Source organism: Girardinichthys multiradiatus, chromosome 3, assembly GCF_021462225.1.
Source record: "Girardinichthys multiradiatus isolate DD_20200921_A chromosome 3, DD_fGirMul_XY1, whole genome shotgun sequence".
NCBI classification, from domain to species: Eukaryota; Metazoa; Chordata; class Actinopteri; order Cyprinodontiformes; family Goodeidae; genus Girardinichthys; species Girardinichthys multiradiatus.
Genome location: NC_061796.1, coordinates 32,343,806 through 32,363,032, shown reverse-complemented (window position 1 = coordinate 32,363,032; position 19,227 = coordinate 32,343,806). Strand labels below are relative to the sequence as shown.

The following is a 19,227-nucleotide window of genomic DNA, read 5'->3' as shown; positions in this document are numbered from 1 at the left end:
TTCTGACTTTAAAGCAGAGAGGTGTTTAAAATCCTTCTACTTTTCCCATCCATGCTGTCGTCTTCACTTTGCATCAAAAGGGCTTCACAGGCCAGGATGTTGGTGAGACTGTGTCCAAATCAAACACTGATTGAATCAGCAAGAACTTCTAAGGGGTGAAGTTCAATTACTGGGACATAAGCTTCAATGGGCCCAAGAAAGTCCAGCCGGAGCCAACACCGCCTCCCAAAGGGGATTCATTTAAGGTATGAGGTTGCCACCAGTGCAGAGCTTGCTCAGACATGGCAGCAAGCAGAAGTAAATGTTTCAACACACAGAGTGAGGGAGAGGAATTTTAATGCCCGCTGGCAAAGAGCAAAGAAGCCTCTTCTATACAAGAAGAGTCAAGGACAGACAGAGATTCTGCAAGAAGGACGAGAGCTGGACTACAGGAGGCAGGTGAAAGACGTCCTCTTCAGACTGTTCGGGACATCTGTATCAAGGATTGACCTGAAAAGAAAACTTCAGTGCTACTGTTGCAAATTTTAGCTACTTTAAAAGATATAACTGTTTATTACTCAGTTATTCGCGATCAGAAAATACTTCAATTCTCATACCTTGTCAATAAACTTTATTGAACCAAAGCATAAATTAATCTACTTCTCCAGGGACTTAACATATGCACTTAAAAGAAGAAGAGACTATTTCTATTTTTCAAAATATGAATGCGCTAAAAATTAAGTCTAAAGCAAATAAAGAATCAACTTTAATGTGGGTTGCTTTAATATGGTTTTACTTTGGATGGGGCAAAGTGCTTGAAAAACCAATTGAATATATAAACACACATCTGAAACACAGGCTGCACGGTGCACGGTGGTGCAGTTGGTAGCACTGTTGCCTTGCAGCAAGAAGGTCCTGGGTTCAATTCCCAGCCTGGGGTCTTTCTGCATGGAGTTTGCATGTTCTCCCCGTGCATGCGTGGGCTCTCACCGGGTACTCTGGCTTCCTCCCACAGTCCAAAGACATGCCTGTTAGGTTAATTGGTCAATCTAAATTGACCGTAGGTGTATGAATGAGTGTGTGCTTGGTTGTTTGTGTGCTGCCCTGCGATGGACTGGCGACCTGTCCAGGGTGTACCCTGCCTCTCGCCCATAGACTGCTGGAGATAGGCACCAGCTCCCCTGCGACCCACTATGGAATAAGTGGTAGAAAATGACTGACTGACTGACATCTGAAACATAGAAAAAAACAAAAACAGAGCTTCACTCAAATTTAATAAACATTTATTGCAGCAGCAGTCCTGAGTCGGTCGGGTCCAGCCTCTTTAATGGACAAACATTTCTGGTTTTGTCCTTCAGCAAAGCCTCTCAGCGGTGTGTCGGGGGGGAAAGATCAGCCAGCCAAATGTGGATTTTGGTGTTTAGAGTTGGCTGAGATAAATATTAAATAAAAGATCATAAAAAATATAATGCTACCAAATATGCACTTTCCTTTGGGGATCGAAGAGATGCAGAATGCAAAAATTACCTTAGACACAATATTTGTGTTTTTTCTAAAAGAAAAATGTTAAACCATATATTGATTTAGGCTCAAATAAAATAATAGGCTGGCCTGCTGAAGTGGGTAGGAGAGTGGATCAGTTAGCCTAAGAACACAGACTGGAAAACAATAAATGTGTCAAAGATCCTTCAGGAGCAACTTCGCCCAACTAGCCAGGAGCAATTTGGTGATAAACAATGGTTTTTCATTACAGTCATAAATTAATTAGCACACCTTATGACAGTCTGAGCTTTTCTAATTTGTTTTGTACATATGGATATTTTATATCAATTTTAACAATACTGAAAAGATCAAGTATTTTAAACAGGCAATAAACTGGAAAAAAATTTTTAAAATGTTAAGTGAAATTTAATAAAAACATGCATTCTCTGTACAGGGATTACATTAATAAACCCCCACATTTATTCCCAATTAAAAAGGATAAAATCTAATACATCTCACATCAGGCGCACGTCTCTCAGTGTCTCGCTGAGGCTATTTCAACCCAAGGGGCTTATGCTAGCTATTACGGAGTAGGGTGTCCTAACTTTTTCCTCAGTTCGAATATATGTTTGTTGATACCTTTTGTTTATTGAGTAAAACATGGTTATTTTTCCCTGTTTACCTGATATGAAATCATTTTATTTTTTAATGATTTGACATTAATAGGTAAACATTCATTTTGAAAGAAATAATAGTGTGTGGTTCACATTTATTTTTAGTCTTGTTTATTGCTGGCTTTTGCTTTTTGGTTAATTAGGCTTGCTTTGTTATCTTTAGTCAGTCTGTTATGTACAGGTCCTTCTCAAAAAATTAGCATATTGTGATAAAGTTCATTATTTTCCATAATGTCATGATGAAAATTTAACATTCATATATTTTAGATTCATTGCACACTAACTGAAATATTTCAGGTCTTTTATTGTCTTAATACGGATGATTTTGGCATACAGCTCATGAAAACCCAAAATTCCTATCTCACAAAATTAGCATATCATTAAAAGGGTCTCCAAACGAGCTATGAACCTAATCATCTGAATCAACGAGTTAACTTTAAACACTTGTAAAAGATTCCTGAGGCCTTTAAAACTCCCAGCCTGGTTCATCACTCAAAACCCCAATCATGGGTAAGACTGCCGACCTGACTGCTGTCCAGAAGGCCACTATTGACACCCTCAAGCAAGAGGGTAAGACACAGAAAGAAATTTCTGAACAAATAGGCTGTTCCCAGAGTGCTGTATCAAGGCACCTCAGTGGGAAGTCTGTGGGAAGGAAAAAGTGTGGCAGAAAACGCTGCACAACGAGAAGAGGTGACCGGACCCTGAGGAAGATTGTGGAGAAGGGCCGATTCCAGACCTTGGGGGACCTGCGGAAGCAGTGGACTGAGTCTGGAGTAGAAACATCCAGAGCCACCGTGCACAGGCGTGTGCAGGAAATGGGCTACAGGTGCCGCATTCCCCAGGTCAAGCCACTTTTGAACCAGAAACAGCGGCAGAAGCGCCTGACCTGGGCTACAGGGAAGCAGCACTGGACTGTTGCTCAGTGGTCCAAAGTACTTTTTTCGGATGAAAGCAAATTCTGCATGTCATTCGGAAATCAAGGTGCCAGAGTCTGGAGGAAGACTGGGGAGAAGGAAATGCCAAAATGCCAGAAGTCCAGTGTCAAGTACCCACAGTCAGTGATGGTCTGGGGTGCTGTGTCAGCTGCTGGTGTTGGTCCACTGTGTTTTATCAAGGGCAGGGTCAATGCAGCTAGCTATCAGGAGATTTTGGAGCACTTCATGCTTCCATCTGCTGAAAAGCTTTATGGAGATGAAGATTTCATTTTTCAGCACGACCTGGCACCTGCTCACAGTGCCAAAACCACTGGTAAATGGTTTACTGACCATGGTATCACTGTGCTCAATTGGCCTGCCAACTCTCCTGACCTGAACCCCATAGAGAATCTGTGGGATATTGTGAAGAGAACGTTGAGAGACTCAAGACCCAACACTCTGGATGAGCTAAAGGCTGCTATCGAAGCATCCTGGGCCTCCATAAGACCTCAACAGTGCCACAGGCTGATTGCCTCCATGCCACGCCGCATTGAAGCAGTCATTTCTGCAAAAGGATTCCCGACCAAGTATTGAGTGCATAACTGTACATGATTATTTGAAGGTTGACATTTTTTGTATTAAAAACACTTTTCTTTTATTGGTCGGATGAAATATGCTAATTTTGTGAGATAGGAATTTTGGGTTTTCATGAGCTGTATGCCACAATCATCCGTATTAAGACAATAAAAGACCTGAAATATTTCAGTTAGTGTGCAATGAATCTAAAATATATGAATGTTAAATTTTCATCATTACATTATAGATAATAATGAACTTTATCACAATATGCTAATATTTTGAGAAGGACCTGTATATAAACTAGATGCAATTTTACTTCAAACCTTTAATAAACTGTTATATTTTCTGTGTTCCCTTTTAATAACTATACAAAAGCTTATCAATTAATCAACAGATGAAATAATTTTTATTGATAAGTCATAACTTACTTGCTTTTGATAACCATGAGATAAATCCTTTGACTTGTAATAAACTTACAGTTTATTATTGCTATTAGCTGACTTTAAAACCTAATGACTCAAGCTTTGTTTATTTACTTTGCTTTAATCTTTTTTTGTTGTTTTAACTTTGACATTTTAAGACATGGAAATCAAAAGTTCTACATATAGCTGTGAACATGTATTTGACCCCTTACAGATTTCTCCTGTTTTTGCTTGTTTGTCACACTTTAAGTTCAGCCCACAGAATATTTTCCGCAAACTCGTTGGGATCATCCAGATATTTTTGGGCTAATATGAGATGGGCCTTTGCGTTCTATTGGGCCAGCAGTGGTTTTAGCCTTGGAGCTTTCCTAGGAATACTTTTTGTGTCCAGTCTCTTTCTTATTGTTGAACCATGAAGATCTGACCTTGACTGAGGCAAGTGAGGCCTGCAGTAATTTAGAATTGTTCTGAGTTATTTTGTAACCTCTAGGATGAGTTAAAATATTTCTCCATGTTTTCTCTATTTGTGGACCATGGGTCTTACAGTTGTCCAAAAACTCAGGTTTGTAACCCTTTCCAGATTGAAAAATGTCAATGACTGTTTCTCTGTTGATAAATTTCTGCAGATCAGAGGGTGGTATGTTGCTGTTTGAGATTGTCCTGCCTGCTTCATGCTGTCAGACAGGTCCTATCTAAGTGATTTTGGGATTTTACAGGTCTGGCAGTGATCGGGCCTGGTGTGGGTTGTCAAATTAAACAAATAAAATTAAAAATACATTTTGCAGTTAATTTAAAAAGGAGGACAACCGGCTTGATTTGGATAGCTTTTTACCTTATAAATTAAATGATCATTTGAAAACTGCGTTTTAAATTTTATCAGATTATATTTGTTTGATATTAAAGGTTGATGAGCTGAAACATTTAAGAGTGCCAGTAAAGCAAAAACAGATTAAATCTTTCAAGGGGAAATACTTTTCACAGCACAATATATGCCGATATATAAAATAGATCAGTGGAAACAGGCCGTAGAGAAATATAGACATGTGAAATAAAAGTACGCAGTGATTTGTGGTTGCTTCTATCAACAGGAATCAACATCAGATATGAAATAAAAACTGTAGTAGAGCTGGTCTCTGATGACAGAGATGAGAAGTCTAACAGCGCCCTCTTATGGTTAAGAAGAGGTATTTCAAATACAGGTCCTTCTCAAAATATTAGCATATTGTGATAAAGTTAATTATTTTCCATAATGTCATGATGAAAATTTAACATTCATATATTTTAGATTCATTGCACACTAATTGAAATATTTCAGGTCTTTTATTGTCTTAATACGGATGATTTTGGCATACAGCTCATGAAAACCCAAAATTTATATCTCACAAAATTAGCATATTTCATCCGACCAACAAAAGAAAAGTGTTTTTAATACAAAAAACGTCAACCTTCAAATAATCATGTACAGTTATACACTCAATACTTGGTCGGGAATCCTTTTGCAGAAATGACTGCTTCAATGCGGCGTGGCATGGAGGCAATCAGCCTGTGGCACTGCTGAGGTCTTATGGAGGCCCAGGATGCTTCGATAGCGGCCTTTAGCTCATCCAGAGTGTTGGGTCTTGAGTCTCTCAACGTTCTCTTCACAATATCCCACAGATTCTCTATGGGGTTCAGGTCAGGAGAGTTGGCAGGCCAATTGAGCACAGTGATACCATGGTCAGTAAACCATTTACCAGTGGTTTTGGCACTGTGAGCAGGTGCCAGGTCGTGCTGAAAAATGAAATCTTCATCTCCATAAAGCTTTTCAGCAGATGGAAGCATGAAGTGCTCCAAAATCTCCTGATAGCTAGCTGCATTGACCCTGCCCTTGATAAAACACAGTGGACCAACACCAGCAGCTGACACGGTACCCCAGACCATCACTGACTGTGGGTACTTGACACTGGACTTCTGGCATTTTGGCATTTCCTTCTCCCCAGTCTTCCTCCAGACTCGGCACCTTGATTTCCGAATGACATGCAGAATTTGCTTTCATCTGAAAAAAGTACTTTGGACCACTGAGCAAGAGTCCAGTGCTGCTTCTCTGTAGCCCAGGTCAGGCGCTTCTGCCGCTGTTTCTGGTTCAAAAGTGGCTTGACCTGGGGAATGCGGCACCTGTAGCCCATTTCCTGCACACGCCTGTGCACGGTGGCTCTGGATGTTTCTACTCCAGACTCAGTCCACTGCTTCCGCAGGTCCCCCAAGGTCTGGAATCGGCCCTTCTCCACAATCTTCCTCAGGGTCCGGTCACCTCTTCTCGTTGTGCAGCGTTTTCTGCCACACTTTTTCCTTCCCACTGACTTCCCACTGAGGTGCCTTGATACAGCACTCTGGGAACAGCCTATTCGTTCAGAAATTTCTTTCTGTGTCTTACCCTCTTGCTTGAGGGTGTCAATAGTGGCCTTCTGGACAGCAGTCAGGTCGGCAGTCTTACCCATGATTGGGGTTTTGAGTGATGAACCAGGCTGGGAGTTTTAAAGGCCTCAGGAATCTTTTGCAGGTGTTTAGAGTTAACTCGTTGATTCAGATGATTAGGTTCATAGCTCGTTTAGAGACCCTTTTAATGATATGCTAATTTTGTGAGATAGGAATTTTGGGTTTTCATGAGCTGTATGCCAAAATCATCCGTATTAAGACAATGAAAGACCTGAAATATTTCAGTTAGTGTGCAATGAATCTAAAATATATGAATGTTACATTTTCATCATGACATTATGGAAAATAATGAACTTTATCACAATATGCTAATATTTTGAGAAGGACCTGTATAAGGTGGTGTGTGCTTCCTGTTTCATCGATGAGGTTTCTCCAAACCATGTGAAACCTGTGATTCAAGATGAAAACATCACAACAGATTTAAGAGCTCCACGCAAAAACACAAAGAGGCAAAGGGAAAGGTGGAGATCTTCTGTACAGTTTTTGTGTCCTGTTTTATTTGGATGAATGAAACACGTTCAGTTACAAAAATTACTTAAAATGAACAACACTGTACAATGAACAAGCAGTTATTTTTCTTTCTTTTTTGGGTTTTCAAGATAAATACACTAAAAGTCTAAGTTGCTACCACAGGGATTGGAAAGGGGTGTCGGGTAAGGGAAAGGTGAGTTGGGAGACAGATCGCACACTGGAAAGACACAGAAGGATTAGTGACGTTAACACAGCCATACCTGCAAACACACACCCATATGAAACAAGGAAACACACTCACTGTTGTAACAGGGTAGGGGGAATAAAGCTACATGTTCTGGGAAGTTGGCAAAGAGCAGACATCATGAGTCGGGGTGCATCATTGTTAAGAGAACAAGAGATCTTTTTGTCCTCTGCTAACCAAAAAATACACTGCCCTTTAACCAGCTGTGCATACACACACACACACCAACACCCACACATACAGGTACGCACACAGGTGTAACGGCCTTCTCGCTGACTGTAAACATTAACCAACTTCCCGAAAAAATCCCAAACTTCCCCATCCTGAAGGTTATGCAGCTCTAAGACAAACGCAGCCGGGGTAGAAACTCAGACACACGTCAGGGTCAAACATTGGGAATGAATGAGAGTGGAGAAGAGCGGGGAGTAAAGCAGTTCTCTGGCAGCACGAGCAGAAAAAGACACAAACTTAAGAAGGATCTGAACAGCTACAAAGATACCAAGAGAAACGTATTTATCGTCATCATCATCACCGCTGTCATCATCTTAATCATGAGAAGCTTAAGGTTACTTTTTCCCCAATGACAAATACTTAAAAATATACATTTCATCATCATCAATATCTTAACTATCATTATTATTATTATTATTATTATTATTTCCCTTTGGATAGCTGAGGGTAATGCTTCAAATTCTGGCTCACTAGGTGATGGAGGAGGGCAGACAGGGAAAGGTGAGGGATGTAGGGCTCGAGTTTATAAAGAGGATCGAGTTAGAGCTCTTTGGTTTTATTCTTTAACATCTGACTTTGCTTTGCTGTGTTGCTTCAGAACCTTTGGACTAAAGCTGTATTGTAGAAAAGAGAAAGACAGAAGAGTAGAGAAGTGATGAAGTGGAGGAAGAGTGTGTATGTGCAGATGAGAGTGGGTGGAGGAAGATGTGGCAGCTTTGTTGAGGGTTCCTTTTGCTCAGCTTGCTTTGCCTTACCTTCTAAATAAAGGAACTATCTCTCACGACTTTACGCTTTGGGAATCTGCTTCACTTCGTGTGATTCCAATCGTTTTGAAGGAATAGTTTTAGTTCTAAAAAAGGGGTGCACAAAAACAACAGACATGCACATGGTTGTTTGGCTTAGCTTAGGACAAAGACTGGAAACAGATGGAGGAGTTAGCTTTCCCCTGCCTAAACAAGGTGGAAATTATGAATCACTGCTGATTCAGACCATTTTGTTTGCCTCGAGCATGTGCCAACACTGATTGTACAGATTGCACACCTTCTTTATCTTCTTCGTCTCCTCTTCCTCCCGTCACAGTTTGAATTCACTATCGCACACTAAGTTTGTCACGCTGATTCATTTTCAAGTTTGCATTTTTCTGGTTCACTTGCAACCTTAAGGTCAGAAAAGGAAAGCCCATATTGCATTTTATGTCATTTGGTGGTTGTTGCTGTCTGTTATTAAGACTTTAACGTGCTGATGACAAGTAAGCCTCTAACAGCAGTGGCTTCATTCGCCAGTGAGTGGACCTAAGCTCCTGCTGCTTCCGCCTGAACATCTGGCATCAAACTCAACTGAACAACACATCCTACTAAATCATTTTCCAACCATCAATATGCAACTCCAAAGAACTGCTTAGATGCAACAGATGATAGTCTATTATATGTTAAGAGCCATGCCTTCACGCTTTGTTTGCAAACAATCTATTTTTTCAGCTGGACAGACTTTAGATATAAAGTTACAGAAATTAATTATTCAGATCCCACAGCTTACAGAGAAGACTGGAGATATCATGAAGAAAAGAAATAAGAGATTGAAGAGATTTTGAGTTATTTGCATTCAAACGTGTTCTAGTTTCTATAAGCTCATCAAGGGTAAAAAATAAAAAATAAAAAGGGAAATCCTTCAACTCTGTTTAGGAAACCATCTAAACAGATTTGCAGGAACATGTGTGTCTAAATCCGGCAGGTGTTGGAGCTTAAATTGCAAACGCAAACAGGATATAAGAAACAAACACATATTTCATGCGAAATAAAGGTTTGGTGATCCTCTACAATTTGTAACGTCTGTCTATGAAATTTAGTAACCTAGAGGGCATTATTATTATTATTATAAACATGCATGTTTGCATCATTTTGGAGTTTTTTTATTTAAAGGGGTAACTTTAAAGATGTTTCTCAAGCCCTCCTCCAATTAGGCTTTAGCTTTTTGTAATCCTGTATAATCCTGTTTGTTTAGAAGGTAATAATTCTGGGAATTGATCCAACTTCCCAGCTTTACTGAAAACAAACGAGGATCTGTTTCTTGTTCTCCCTTTCAACTCAGAAGCTGGAATTTCCAAGTTCCTTGTTGTAAAACTGAACGGGAACGTCTCTCAAAGTTATGATTCTGACTTTGAAAGTTGAAGGTTTCTTTGCAAACCCTTTCCTCAAAACCCACTACAATTATCCTGTATTGGAGTACATCAAGAGAAATGTAGAGGAAAATGTAAAACTTGATCTGATTTCTTTTGTTTAAAACAGAAAAGCATCAGTTACTCCCATTACTGTTAAGAGAATACTTTTTGCAGTTCTGCTCTTTAAACAGTAACATAGTGAGTCCACCAAGCTGCCGTTGGATGGTTGGGTATTTGGGCTGTCTGCTCTACCCAGACATCAGGTAAACAGATTTCTCTTATCCTTATTTTTATTTTGACCTCTGGCACTAACTGGGCTCTGTAGGTTTCACACTTTACTGTAGTATAAACATTTTTCAGACATGGTATCATTACTTGACTATGCATTACACCCCTAAAATGTGGCTGCTCACACGTCTAAAATGTTAACTTAAATGCAATGTGTTGAAGAGTTGGTTTATGAAAACATGAGATAAAAAAGTGTGCTAACATCCAGTCTTTGTGCTAAGATAACAAAAAACACCCCTCTGAAGATCCCTGCTGTAAAATTGTTACAAAGTGTAAACTTTATGTAACTAAGGTAAAACAAACCAAGCTGCCAATATTATGTAAAGGTAAATTAAGTTATTTGAGTGAACGATCTGTTAATATCAAGATTTTAGGGAGCGTGCACATAGTGCTGGATCCACGGTGGGGCATAGACTTTGGTATCATTCGCTTAGTGGGGTATCCCCACCGCAGAGTCCTGCACTGTGCACTATGCCCATCAAACCCTGAGCTGCACAGCAGAGTCGCTCTTTCTTCTTTCCCCAACAGAAGATGGAGAAAACGCTGAAAATTCAGATGTTCTGATTATGTGCTCACCTCTCCCTCCAGCTTCCACTTTCTCAACACACACATACATATAACTGTCTGTACATGTCACCTAGTTACCTCAGAGTCAGCTGCTCCCTGATCCACACGGACATCAAACTGAAACAACAAGCCAAAGATCAGCATCAAGCCCACAGTCCATGTTTGACAGGGAGGAAGCAGTGAGGCTCAGATGTGAGGAGAGGGCCGTGTTCCAAGTGGGGGTAACAGCAATGTGGAGCCTGGAGCATTGACCAGCAGGCCTTTTTGGACCTTACATACTGTGTCATCAACTGACTCCGAGTCTCACAGAGCAAACACACAGTCCTACACCTGGATCCATTCCAGGACCCTGAACCACACCTGAACCACACATTTTAAAGCATTCATCTTTTTGGTTTATCATCAAAGAATATGAGGTATATGATGAACTATCTCTCTTTTACATCCAACAATGGATGAAGAAATCATTTGAAAGCAACATACAGCAAAGTGGAAAGAAAACAAGACACAGAAGAGCAAAACAGGAGGTTAGAGGGTAATGTGGGACTCTGCCACCTTCTGTTGTCTCTGTCATGAATAAACACTTCAACATTTTGGTGTTCTTCTTCTGCGTTTTTGGTGTAAGAGTAAAGCTTTTGGTTTGTTGTCTTCATTTGGAGTATTTAAAGAAAGGAAGCAGCTCTGTGCCACAACGTGTACCCCTTGATGAGACCCACAAGCAAACTGCATTCAAGTTCACTCATCAGAATTTGAACTTTAAGACTGAAGGGAAAGCCTTTAGTCAAGGAATTCAAAAGTGTACTTTTTTTTGTTTCGAAAAGCTCACGCAGTGTTTTGCACGCAGTGCTGCCACTTTCAATAAATGTTGCTGGCACTCTCAATTTGAACACCTGGTATTGATGTGTAAAGAGGCTTAAAATAAATTACTGATTTATTGCAGGAACATATTTTATTTGAGTACATTTATTCAATTGGGGAAAAATCCATGATGAAAACAGATTTTTTAAACAAAATCACCAGTGGTATAATAGTTTGTACCCTTGCTGTTAGTTACTGTATTTGCACACCCCTCGTTGCCAGTGGGACAGCATTTTATTGTTAATTTAGATGGACTTTGAAGAAAGTTGGTTTTGGATCATTATCCAGTTGAATAACCCATATTCAGTTTTCTGGCAGATGAAACCAGATTTTTGTTTAAGATATCCTGGTATTTCAAAGTTCATAGTGCAATGCCTTTTTACAAGGTTCAAAGTGGAAGATAAAAGAGCCCCACATCATCACAGATCCCCCACTGTACTTGACAGTAGGCATGAGATGCTTTTCCATATATTCATATTTAGTCTCATACCAATCTAAATGTTTTCTGAAATTAAAGTTTGGAGATTTGTTTTACCTCATTTTCTCTCCTGAGTAATGTGCTGGGTGGTAAGATTAATATGGAGCCTCTTCCAGCCTTGTCACAGTTTTAGTTGTTCTGAACGTTTTAAGTATTACTTTGACTGTAGATTTGGGCAGGTTTATATGAGGAGTTAATGTCTTTGCAGCTCATGAAGATTTTCTCTTGTGTTTCTTATTTTGAAGAGTTGCCTAGAGAAAGGGCCTCTATGTCGCAAAAAAACTTACACCCCAAAGAAACAGGAAGTTGTGAATGACTAATTAGAAAATCCTAGTTTAATCGACTTAAAAAAGTTAAGTACAAATTAAAAAGTTATTTAGTTACAGTAATTTTAAATTGATGATAAGAGACTCCAATAATTGTGCCATCAATACTATAATTAAAAACAATTACCTCTTAACATTGGGTGTTTTCTCACTGATTAAATAAAGGCTTAAATCACGGTTGGATTTTCTAAAGATTTCCAGTGCTGCATTATGTTATTGCAATAAAAACCTAATTTATTTGAAGGCTTTTTACACATCTTTACTGAAGTTTAACTGTACGTAAAGTCCCTGCAGGGCTTTTAAAATGCGTTCCTGGTATTATTTGGTTTAAAGAATTAAAATAAAGAAGGCATAAAATAGGAAAATCCATTACAAACCCATAACATGATAAAAAAGCACCTCTAGAAATAAATTAACAAATAAATAGAAAGACAAGCCAATAAATTAACCCTGAATAAATAGTACAATCAAAAGTCTAAATCATGATTGGAAAACAAAAGTAGAAATAAAAAGTCCAAGGAGAGATAGTTAAAATTTTTGGTTTAAAATCAAGTTATCATCAATTTTTAAGGATCTTTTTTTCTCGAAGTCTTTTTTTAAAGTTTTTTTTTTTTCTTTTTAGTACATCAGCGATAAGTAAGCAGTAGAACATAGATCTTTTTCTACAAAATCTATAGAAGCACTAACAGATACATTCCGTCTAAGAGTCAATGTGGAGAAAAGGTCTTACCTTTAAGGCGCAAACCCTCCCCTCCACATCTAAAGCTTGGTTCGTGAAACGATTCGAGTGTGTTGAGTGTGTCGACTGTTTCACCTGGCGAGGATCAAACCGAATATTCTTTGGATAGACTCTAACTTCCAACACTTCAACTAAACTGAGGCCTACGCTGCGAGTACAGCTCTGCATCTTAAAGTGTAGCTCAGATTGCTGTCTTTGGGTTCAAAAATTACAAGACATCACTGCAGACCCTACTCACGTCTTCATTTTTAAGTCTCCAGCTAACACTTGCATGCAGAAAATGCTCACCTCAAACAAACTGACCCGTTTTCTTTGTTCTCTTGCACAATTTGGTTTGCTTCAGTATTTGGTTTGACGAGTTCAATGTTTGCTGCTCAATTTGGCTTTTGTGTTGTCTATTTTTTTCTCCCCCGCCAGGAAAGGCTAATACGTAAAAGTCTGGAAGCAAAATTTTCACAGTATTTTTTTTTTTTTCGTCAACCACCTGATAAAAATGTCTAGCACAACTACGAAAAAAATAAGGAGCTCTTGTAAGTAAGTAAGTAAGTAAGTAAGTAAGTAAGCGAGTACGTTATTCCAAATAAGTAATAAGCACTAAAATACAGTACATGAAACGGCATCAAGAGACACAGCAGAGGGAGAAAAACAATCAGAAACAAAATTAAACATTTTTTTAAACAAAAACAGATTTCAGTTCAGTGAGGTCATTTGCGTTTAGCTCCATCCAGGACCAGAGAGCCGAGCTGGAGAGAGGGATGCAGAGGAAGGGAGGACGGAAACCCCTCCTTCCTTCTCGTCTATCCGCCTGTCTGTTCATCCCTCCATCAGTGCTACACAGTTTCAGAGCGGGGGCCGCAGTTCTGCTGGCCTAAAGCTAACAGACGGACAGGCAGATATCTGCTGGTCTTCCTCCCCTCCTCCCTCCAGCCACATTTGGTTTGGGTTATTTTTGGTTTGCTTCAGTCATTCCTTGGGTAGTGAGAGTTCTTCTTTTTGGTTTGGCTTGTTTTTGGTATCCTCTTAAAAAAAAAAGGGTGTGTCTACCCTTTCTTGTGTGTAGGGGGTTCAGAGTAAAAGATCAACCCCCAAATAAAGCTTTCAGGTGGAGGAGATTTCACCAGAGGGGCCTTGTGGTGACAGCATCCTGTTCTTAGCCCCCTTCCCCAAAAATGCCCCCCATGGGTGCGTCATTATTGTGTCTCGGCTGAGGCTCGAGAAGAACGTAATGCTTTGGTATCTTATTGAGGATTAATGGAAAAGTGAGGTGGAAAATGACATGAAATGTGACTGATGAAGCGATGATAGAAACAGACATTTACATCGAGACGTACTGATGTCAGGCGGTTTGTGCTGATTGACGAGGCAGGGACGAGAGCAAGCTGTGACTAAACTTGGCTTTATTGACTTATTTAGCCTTCAGGCTCAACGGTTATTCCTTCAAATATCCCATCACAGCCCCATTTCATACTTTCAACATCATTTTTAGCGTGCAAAGTTTCCTCAGTATGTTTGCTTAGACACGGACTGCCCTAATAATGGGCTCAACAAGTATCGAATACCTCAATGTTTTTCTCGGTAAATATATTTTTAATGGGGCTATTGAGATGAAATTCACATCAGATGTTGGTAACAACCCAAGTAATCCACACATACAAAGAAATCAAAACAAATTAGTCCATAATAAAGCTATGTGTAATAAAATGGAATGACACAAGGAATTAGTATTGAACATGTAGAGGAAAGACGGTGGGAATGGGGATAACCACTAGAAAATAGCTGAATCTCATCAGTATTAAGGAAGCAATCTTGGCCCTGATGAGCGTAAATTAATATTGGTTAGTTTAGTCATGATGGGTAACAGTACAGAGCTTTCTCAAGACCTGGGTCTACAGTTGCAAATCAAACTGATGCCTTTGGTTGCAGACGTATTTCTAAACTTCTGGATGGTCCAGTGTGCACTGATAGTGACATAACCCGGGGGTGGAGAGAACATTGTTTCACCATAAAGCAGCTAAGACTAGGTGCTCCACCTGAAATAAAATTGGCCACCCCAGTGGCACCCCTAGATGTGGTAAGTCATTGTTTTACCAAATGAAGATGAGCTGTCCACGGATAATAATGTTTCAGTTTACTTGTTTATACTTGTAGTGTAATGAACCACTGTTCTGTCTCTTTAAGTTATCTGCGTTTGAGTGGCCGGCTCAGTAACATGTATAACACGGTAATAATCTGTATAAGACAAAGTTCGTCATGCACTGCAGAGGGCTGCAGCAGATAATGATCTAGCTTGCGAGGTGAAGTAATTTGTTTAGCTTTTTCTGTATGAAAGTCCAATGATGTCTCTCAGTCAAGTTGCTGGGTCTAATATATTTGCTTTGAAATGGATGCAAACCTTCTATATGTATGTATATTTACACGTTGCATACATGTGGTATTTAGCGCTCATGCTGACGCCAACTAACTACTTCCACCTGTGTAAGGCCCACTGTTTACATGTTTGCAGACGTTTTGCACCTTGGCAAGCAAATCGAGGTATGTCATATTATAGATTTATATTGTTCTTTGCATTTTACTCTATATAAAAGTGTTCAGATGACTTTGAATGTAACTGTGGCTCACATTATCTGGTTGATTTCCCTTTATTTGGCATTGTATGACAATATAAAGGTACAGAATGCATGACAATGTTCTGAAGCCAGGACTATATTGCCGTTTTTGAGCTCGCCACTAGGGGCGCAACTCGTTTTTTAGGGATATTAAGAACAGATGTAAACAAAGCAAGGAAAATCATCAGAAGCAGAATTTAGATAAAGTTTATGTAATATCTTTACGTGTGTCCTTTAAAATGATGAGTTGTGTATGCTCTTCTGTGAGGATCATTTCTTAATTAGTTTTGCTTTTCTGGACATTTTCCACTAGCTCTTTTTAATAGGAGAAATGGCTGATGAAGTTTTTACCTTGAGTTGGTGATTTTTATCTCCACATTATAAAAGACTGAAATACAGCACTGAAGTAATGATAAAACGGTGTAAGGCAGTATGCGGCTGTAATATTCTATGTAATCTACTGATATAAGAAGATGTAATTACATTAAATTATATTTTGTGTTTTGTGTATTCTGTTTTGTAGAACCTGTTACCTGAATCTGCTTATTAAAGAAACTGGTAAAGCATCACCAGGCCTGATCACTGACTTGGGGGTCATACAGGCATTTAACCAGTTTACACTATGCGCTTACCACCACAGTAAACCGGGGATTAATTTTAGTTAATAGTTTATCTCAGTTAATGAGAACACTGTTAGAGCCTTGTTTATCAAACCCTGTGTGAGGATCCATTTGTTTATTTAGTATTCACGGTGCTGGAAGGTTTTCTGGAGATTATCCAGGATTATCCAGGAGAAATAAATATCTGCACCAATCAGACTCTCCTTTGTGATTTTTCTGATGTCAATGGCTTCTATGTGTAGGCTGTGAAACGTTGTTGTTCCTATTATATAGTAATAGTACAACACCACAGCATTTCTTCAATGTCAGCCATTGGATTTGATTTTGGTGTGCTACCCCGAGTTTTTTAATGGCCCCATGTGGCCCCCCTGTGAAAATATCTGGGGGCGCCACCGAGGAGCACTTAAAGGGCTTCAGAAAGACCTGGAATTAGCAGGTTCAGTTTTTACACTCAAACACAATGGCCTCTATTAGATTATCAATAAAAAATCATAACCATTATTACTCTGAGCGGCACCGAGTGTTTAAGGTGAGAGGCAGCGTCATACTGACTTCATTCTTGGATCCGGTATCAGCCCGACTTGAATCAAATAAAACATCCAGATCAGAGAACAAGCTCCCAGGACCTCTAAGATCTGAAGACAGGTTATGTAAAAGAATTGGCTAAAATCACATGTGAGCATTGAATTTGTCTTGAAGCTCAGTATTTTAGCAACTATGTTCAATAATTATTCCTTGTGTCACTTCACTTTTTTCACATATAAATTTGTGGACTAATTTCTTAAGATTTCTTTGCTTGAGAGGATTATTTGAGTTTTTTTTTTTTTACTAAGAAAAACATTGTTCAACACTTTAGGAGTGAGGGGCAGGCAGTCTACATAAGCACTTAAAAAAACCAACCTGTTCCTAATGAACGAATTCACACCTGGACATTACAGCGAAGTTAATCTTGATCTGCGAGCTAGCGGCACTTGGTGAGGACTGGATCACTTTCGCCATCTGTCCTGCTGCAGGGCGAGTCGCGTTACAAACAAAAAACATGGCAATGATAATGACAAAGACAGATGATGGCAATGTTCATGACAAGAGCTACAACTACAATAGCACACAACAATAAATAGGAGCTGAAATGTGTAACAGCACTAATAAATAGTAAAAAAAACACCTAATGTTAAACTATACTTCTTAAAAAATTACTTTGTTTAAAAAGTTGGACTTGAGAGAAATGAATGCAGTCTTACGCTCTTGTAGAAGACGCTCATACACATGATGCAAAAAAAGTAACACACATTTACAAAGTTATTAAAATAAAATCAGTGAGAGACACATGAGATGACAGACAGAATGGGTCAATGACACGATGGGCTGGTTCTTCATGTTTCATTTGCTTGTTGCAGTAGCAGTAGAGTCCTGGTCCTGGATAGCTTCAGTATTTACACGTCCTTTGAATAAAGCTTTTCTCTCCGTATTTTTGGTATGTGTGATTTTGGTTTGGTTGTTGTTTTTTTTTTTTTGTTTTGTTTTGTTTTTTTGTCTCATTGTGTATTCCTCCACCTTCTCCTCGGGTAAAATTTTTGGTTTAAACGTATCCTCCTCCCATCTCCTCTTCTTTTAAACCTGCAGCTTTTTGGAAAATGACATAAAAAAGGATAGTTCTCCTCTTTGTTTCTTTGTCCGTGCTGCCATTCCTTTTTGTCATTTAGTCAAAGTTGTCTTTTTGTCATTTTTGGTTTATGCACTTGGATGTGCTGTCTCTTCCACCTCTTTGTTGCAGAGTTATTGGTTTGTTTTCCTTCAGAGAGATGTGCCACATCGCGCGTTTTAGAGAAAAATGTCCATTGCTGTCTCCGTTTCATCCGTTTGGATACATAAAGATTTTTGGTTTCAATCTTTCTCCTCCTTTTCCCTTCTCTTACATCTTTCCCTCCTTCTCTCCTCTTTCATTCTGTGTATTTTTGGCATCGAAAGACTTGGAGAGAAAGACGGAGAGATATTGGGAAAAAAAACAAAAAAACGGAAGAAGAGCACAAGAGAGAGAGAAAAGATAACTTTGGTGTGAAAGGCGAGGTTCTTGTTTATTCCTTTCTGCTCCTCTCTGATTGACCCCAGGGTAAGGTCACTCGATCTTGGGCCCCCCCAGGGAAGACGGACTGTGTGCCATTTCGGTGGAGGAGCAGTAGGAGGCAGGGCTGGAGCAGGGAGAGGGGGAGCAGGGCGTGAGGCTGATGCTGTTGGCCGAGGGGAAGGGCGAGGGCTGGGAGACTTTGGCTACAGCGGCGCTGACCAGTCCAGCGCTGGGGTTCTGGCCCATGTGGAGAAGGGTGGGGTGGTTAAGGAAGATGGAGGAGGGAAGTCCACCTCCTTGGCTCCTGGAGGTCCCCAGCATCACCTTGCTGCCGCCCTCAAGAGTGGAAAGAGGCAGCTGACCACCACTGGCTGCTAGGGCTGGGAAAAGAAAAATAAGATGCAGGAATTAAATATAATTAAACTTCTTTCTTAGCATTTTGTATTTGTGGCCTTTCTTATGCTTATTTCAATACTGTTGCCATTTGATCATATAGTTTACAGTTTATCACTTATCAGATAACCAAAGCTAATTTGCTCAATAAAAGTCTAAATTGAGTAATTTGTTTCTCTTTAAAATGTTTTTTTTTTTTTAAGTGAGATATAGTAGCATCTACTGGTACAAACTGGGCATCGCACATTCCTCCTTGTCTGATGCTCTTCCTCACGGTGAGGCATGAAAAAGTCAGAGATTGGCTTGTTTCTAATTTAATCTGATTTATATCCGGACTTGGACTAAACCATTTTAAAACCATAAGCTTGTCTATTTATTCAGGTTATATTTTGTCTGATGAATTAAATCACTTCAGTGTGATAGAGAAAAGCAAGCCTAGGAGAAGTATGTATGTAGTTCAAACAACACTAAACGTTTTCTTATCTATCTTATGCAATATGTTTGTAAATTGGAAAAGAAATTTGGGTCTACAGTTATACAGAACATGTTAAAAAGCTGTCCCTTTTGTGTGTTTTATCACAATTACGATGTTATTTTTACTTTAATATCAAACTATCTAAGCTGTGTTACCTTTATTGCAAAGATCAACAAGGTC

At 39.4% G+C, this 19,227-nt stretch overlaps 1 protein-coding gene across 4 annotated transcripts in view; it reads right to left on the bottom strand.

Moving 5' to 3' along the window:
• Positions 1-6,996: 6,996 nt before the first annotated feature.
• pou2f2a (POU class 2 homeobox 2a) overlaps positions 6,997-19,227 on the bottom strand; it is a 64,880-nt gene continuing 52,649 nt past the window's right edge. For 3 of the 4 annotated variants that reach the window (XM_047360962.1, XM_047360963.1, XM_047360965.1), the window contains one exon: positions 6,997-18,559. In XM_047360962.1, the coding sequence (XP_047216918.1) occupies positions 18,231-18,559 (329 nt within the window). In that variant the 3' untranslated portion in view covers positions 6,997-18,230. The remainder of the gene's footprint in view (positions 18,560-19,227) is intronic. The other variant, XM_047360964.1, reaches the window with a different exon arrangement.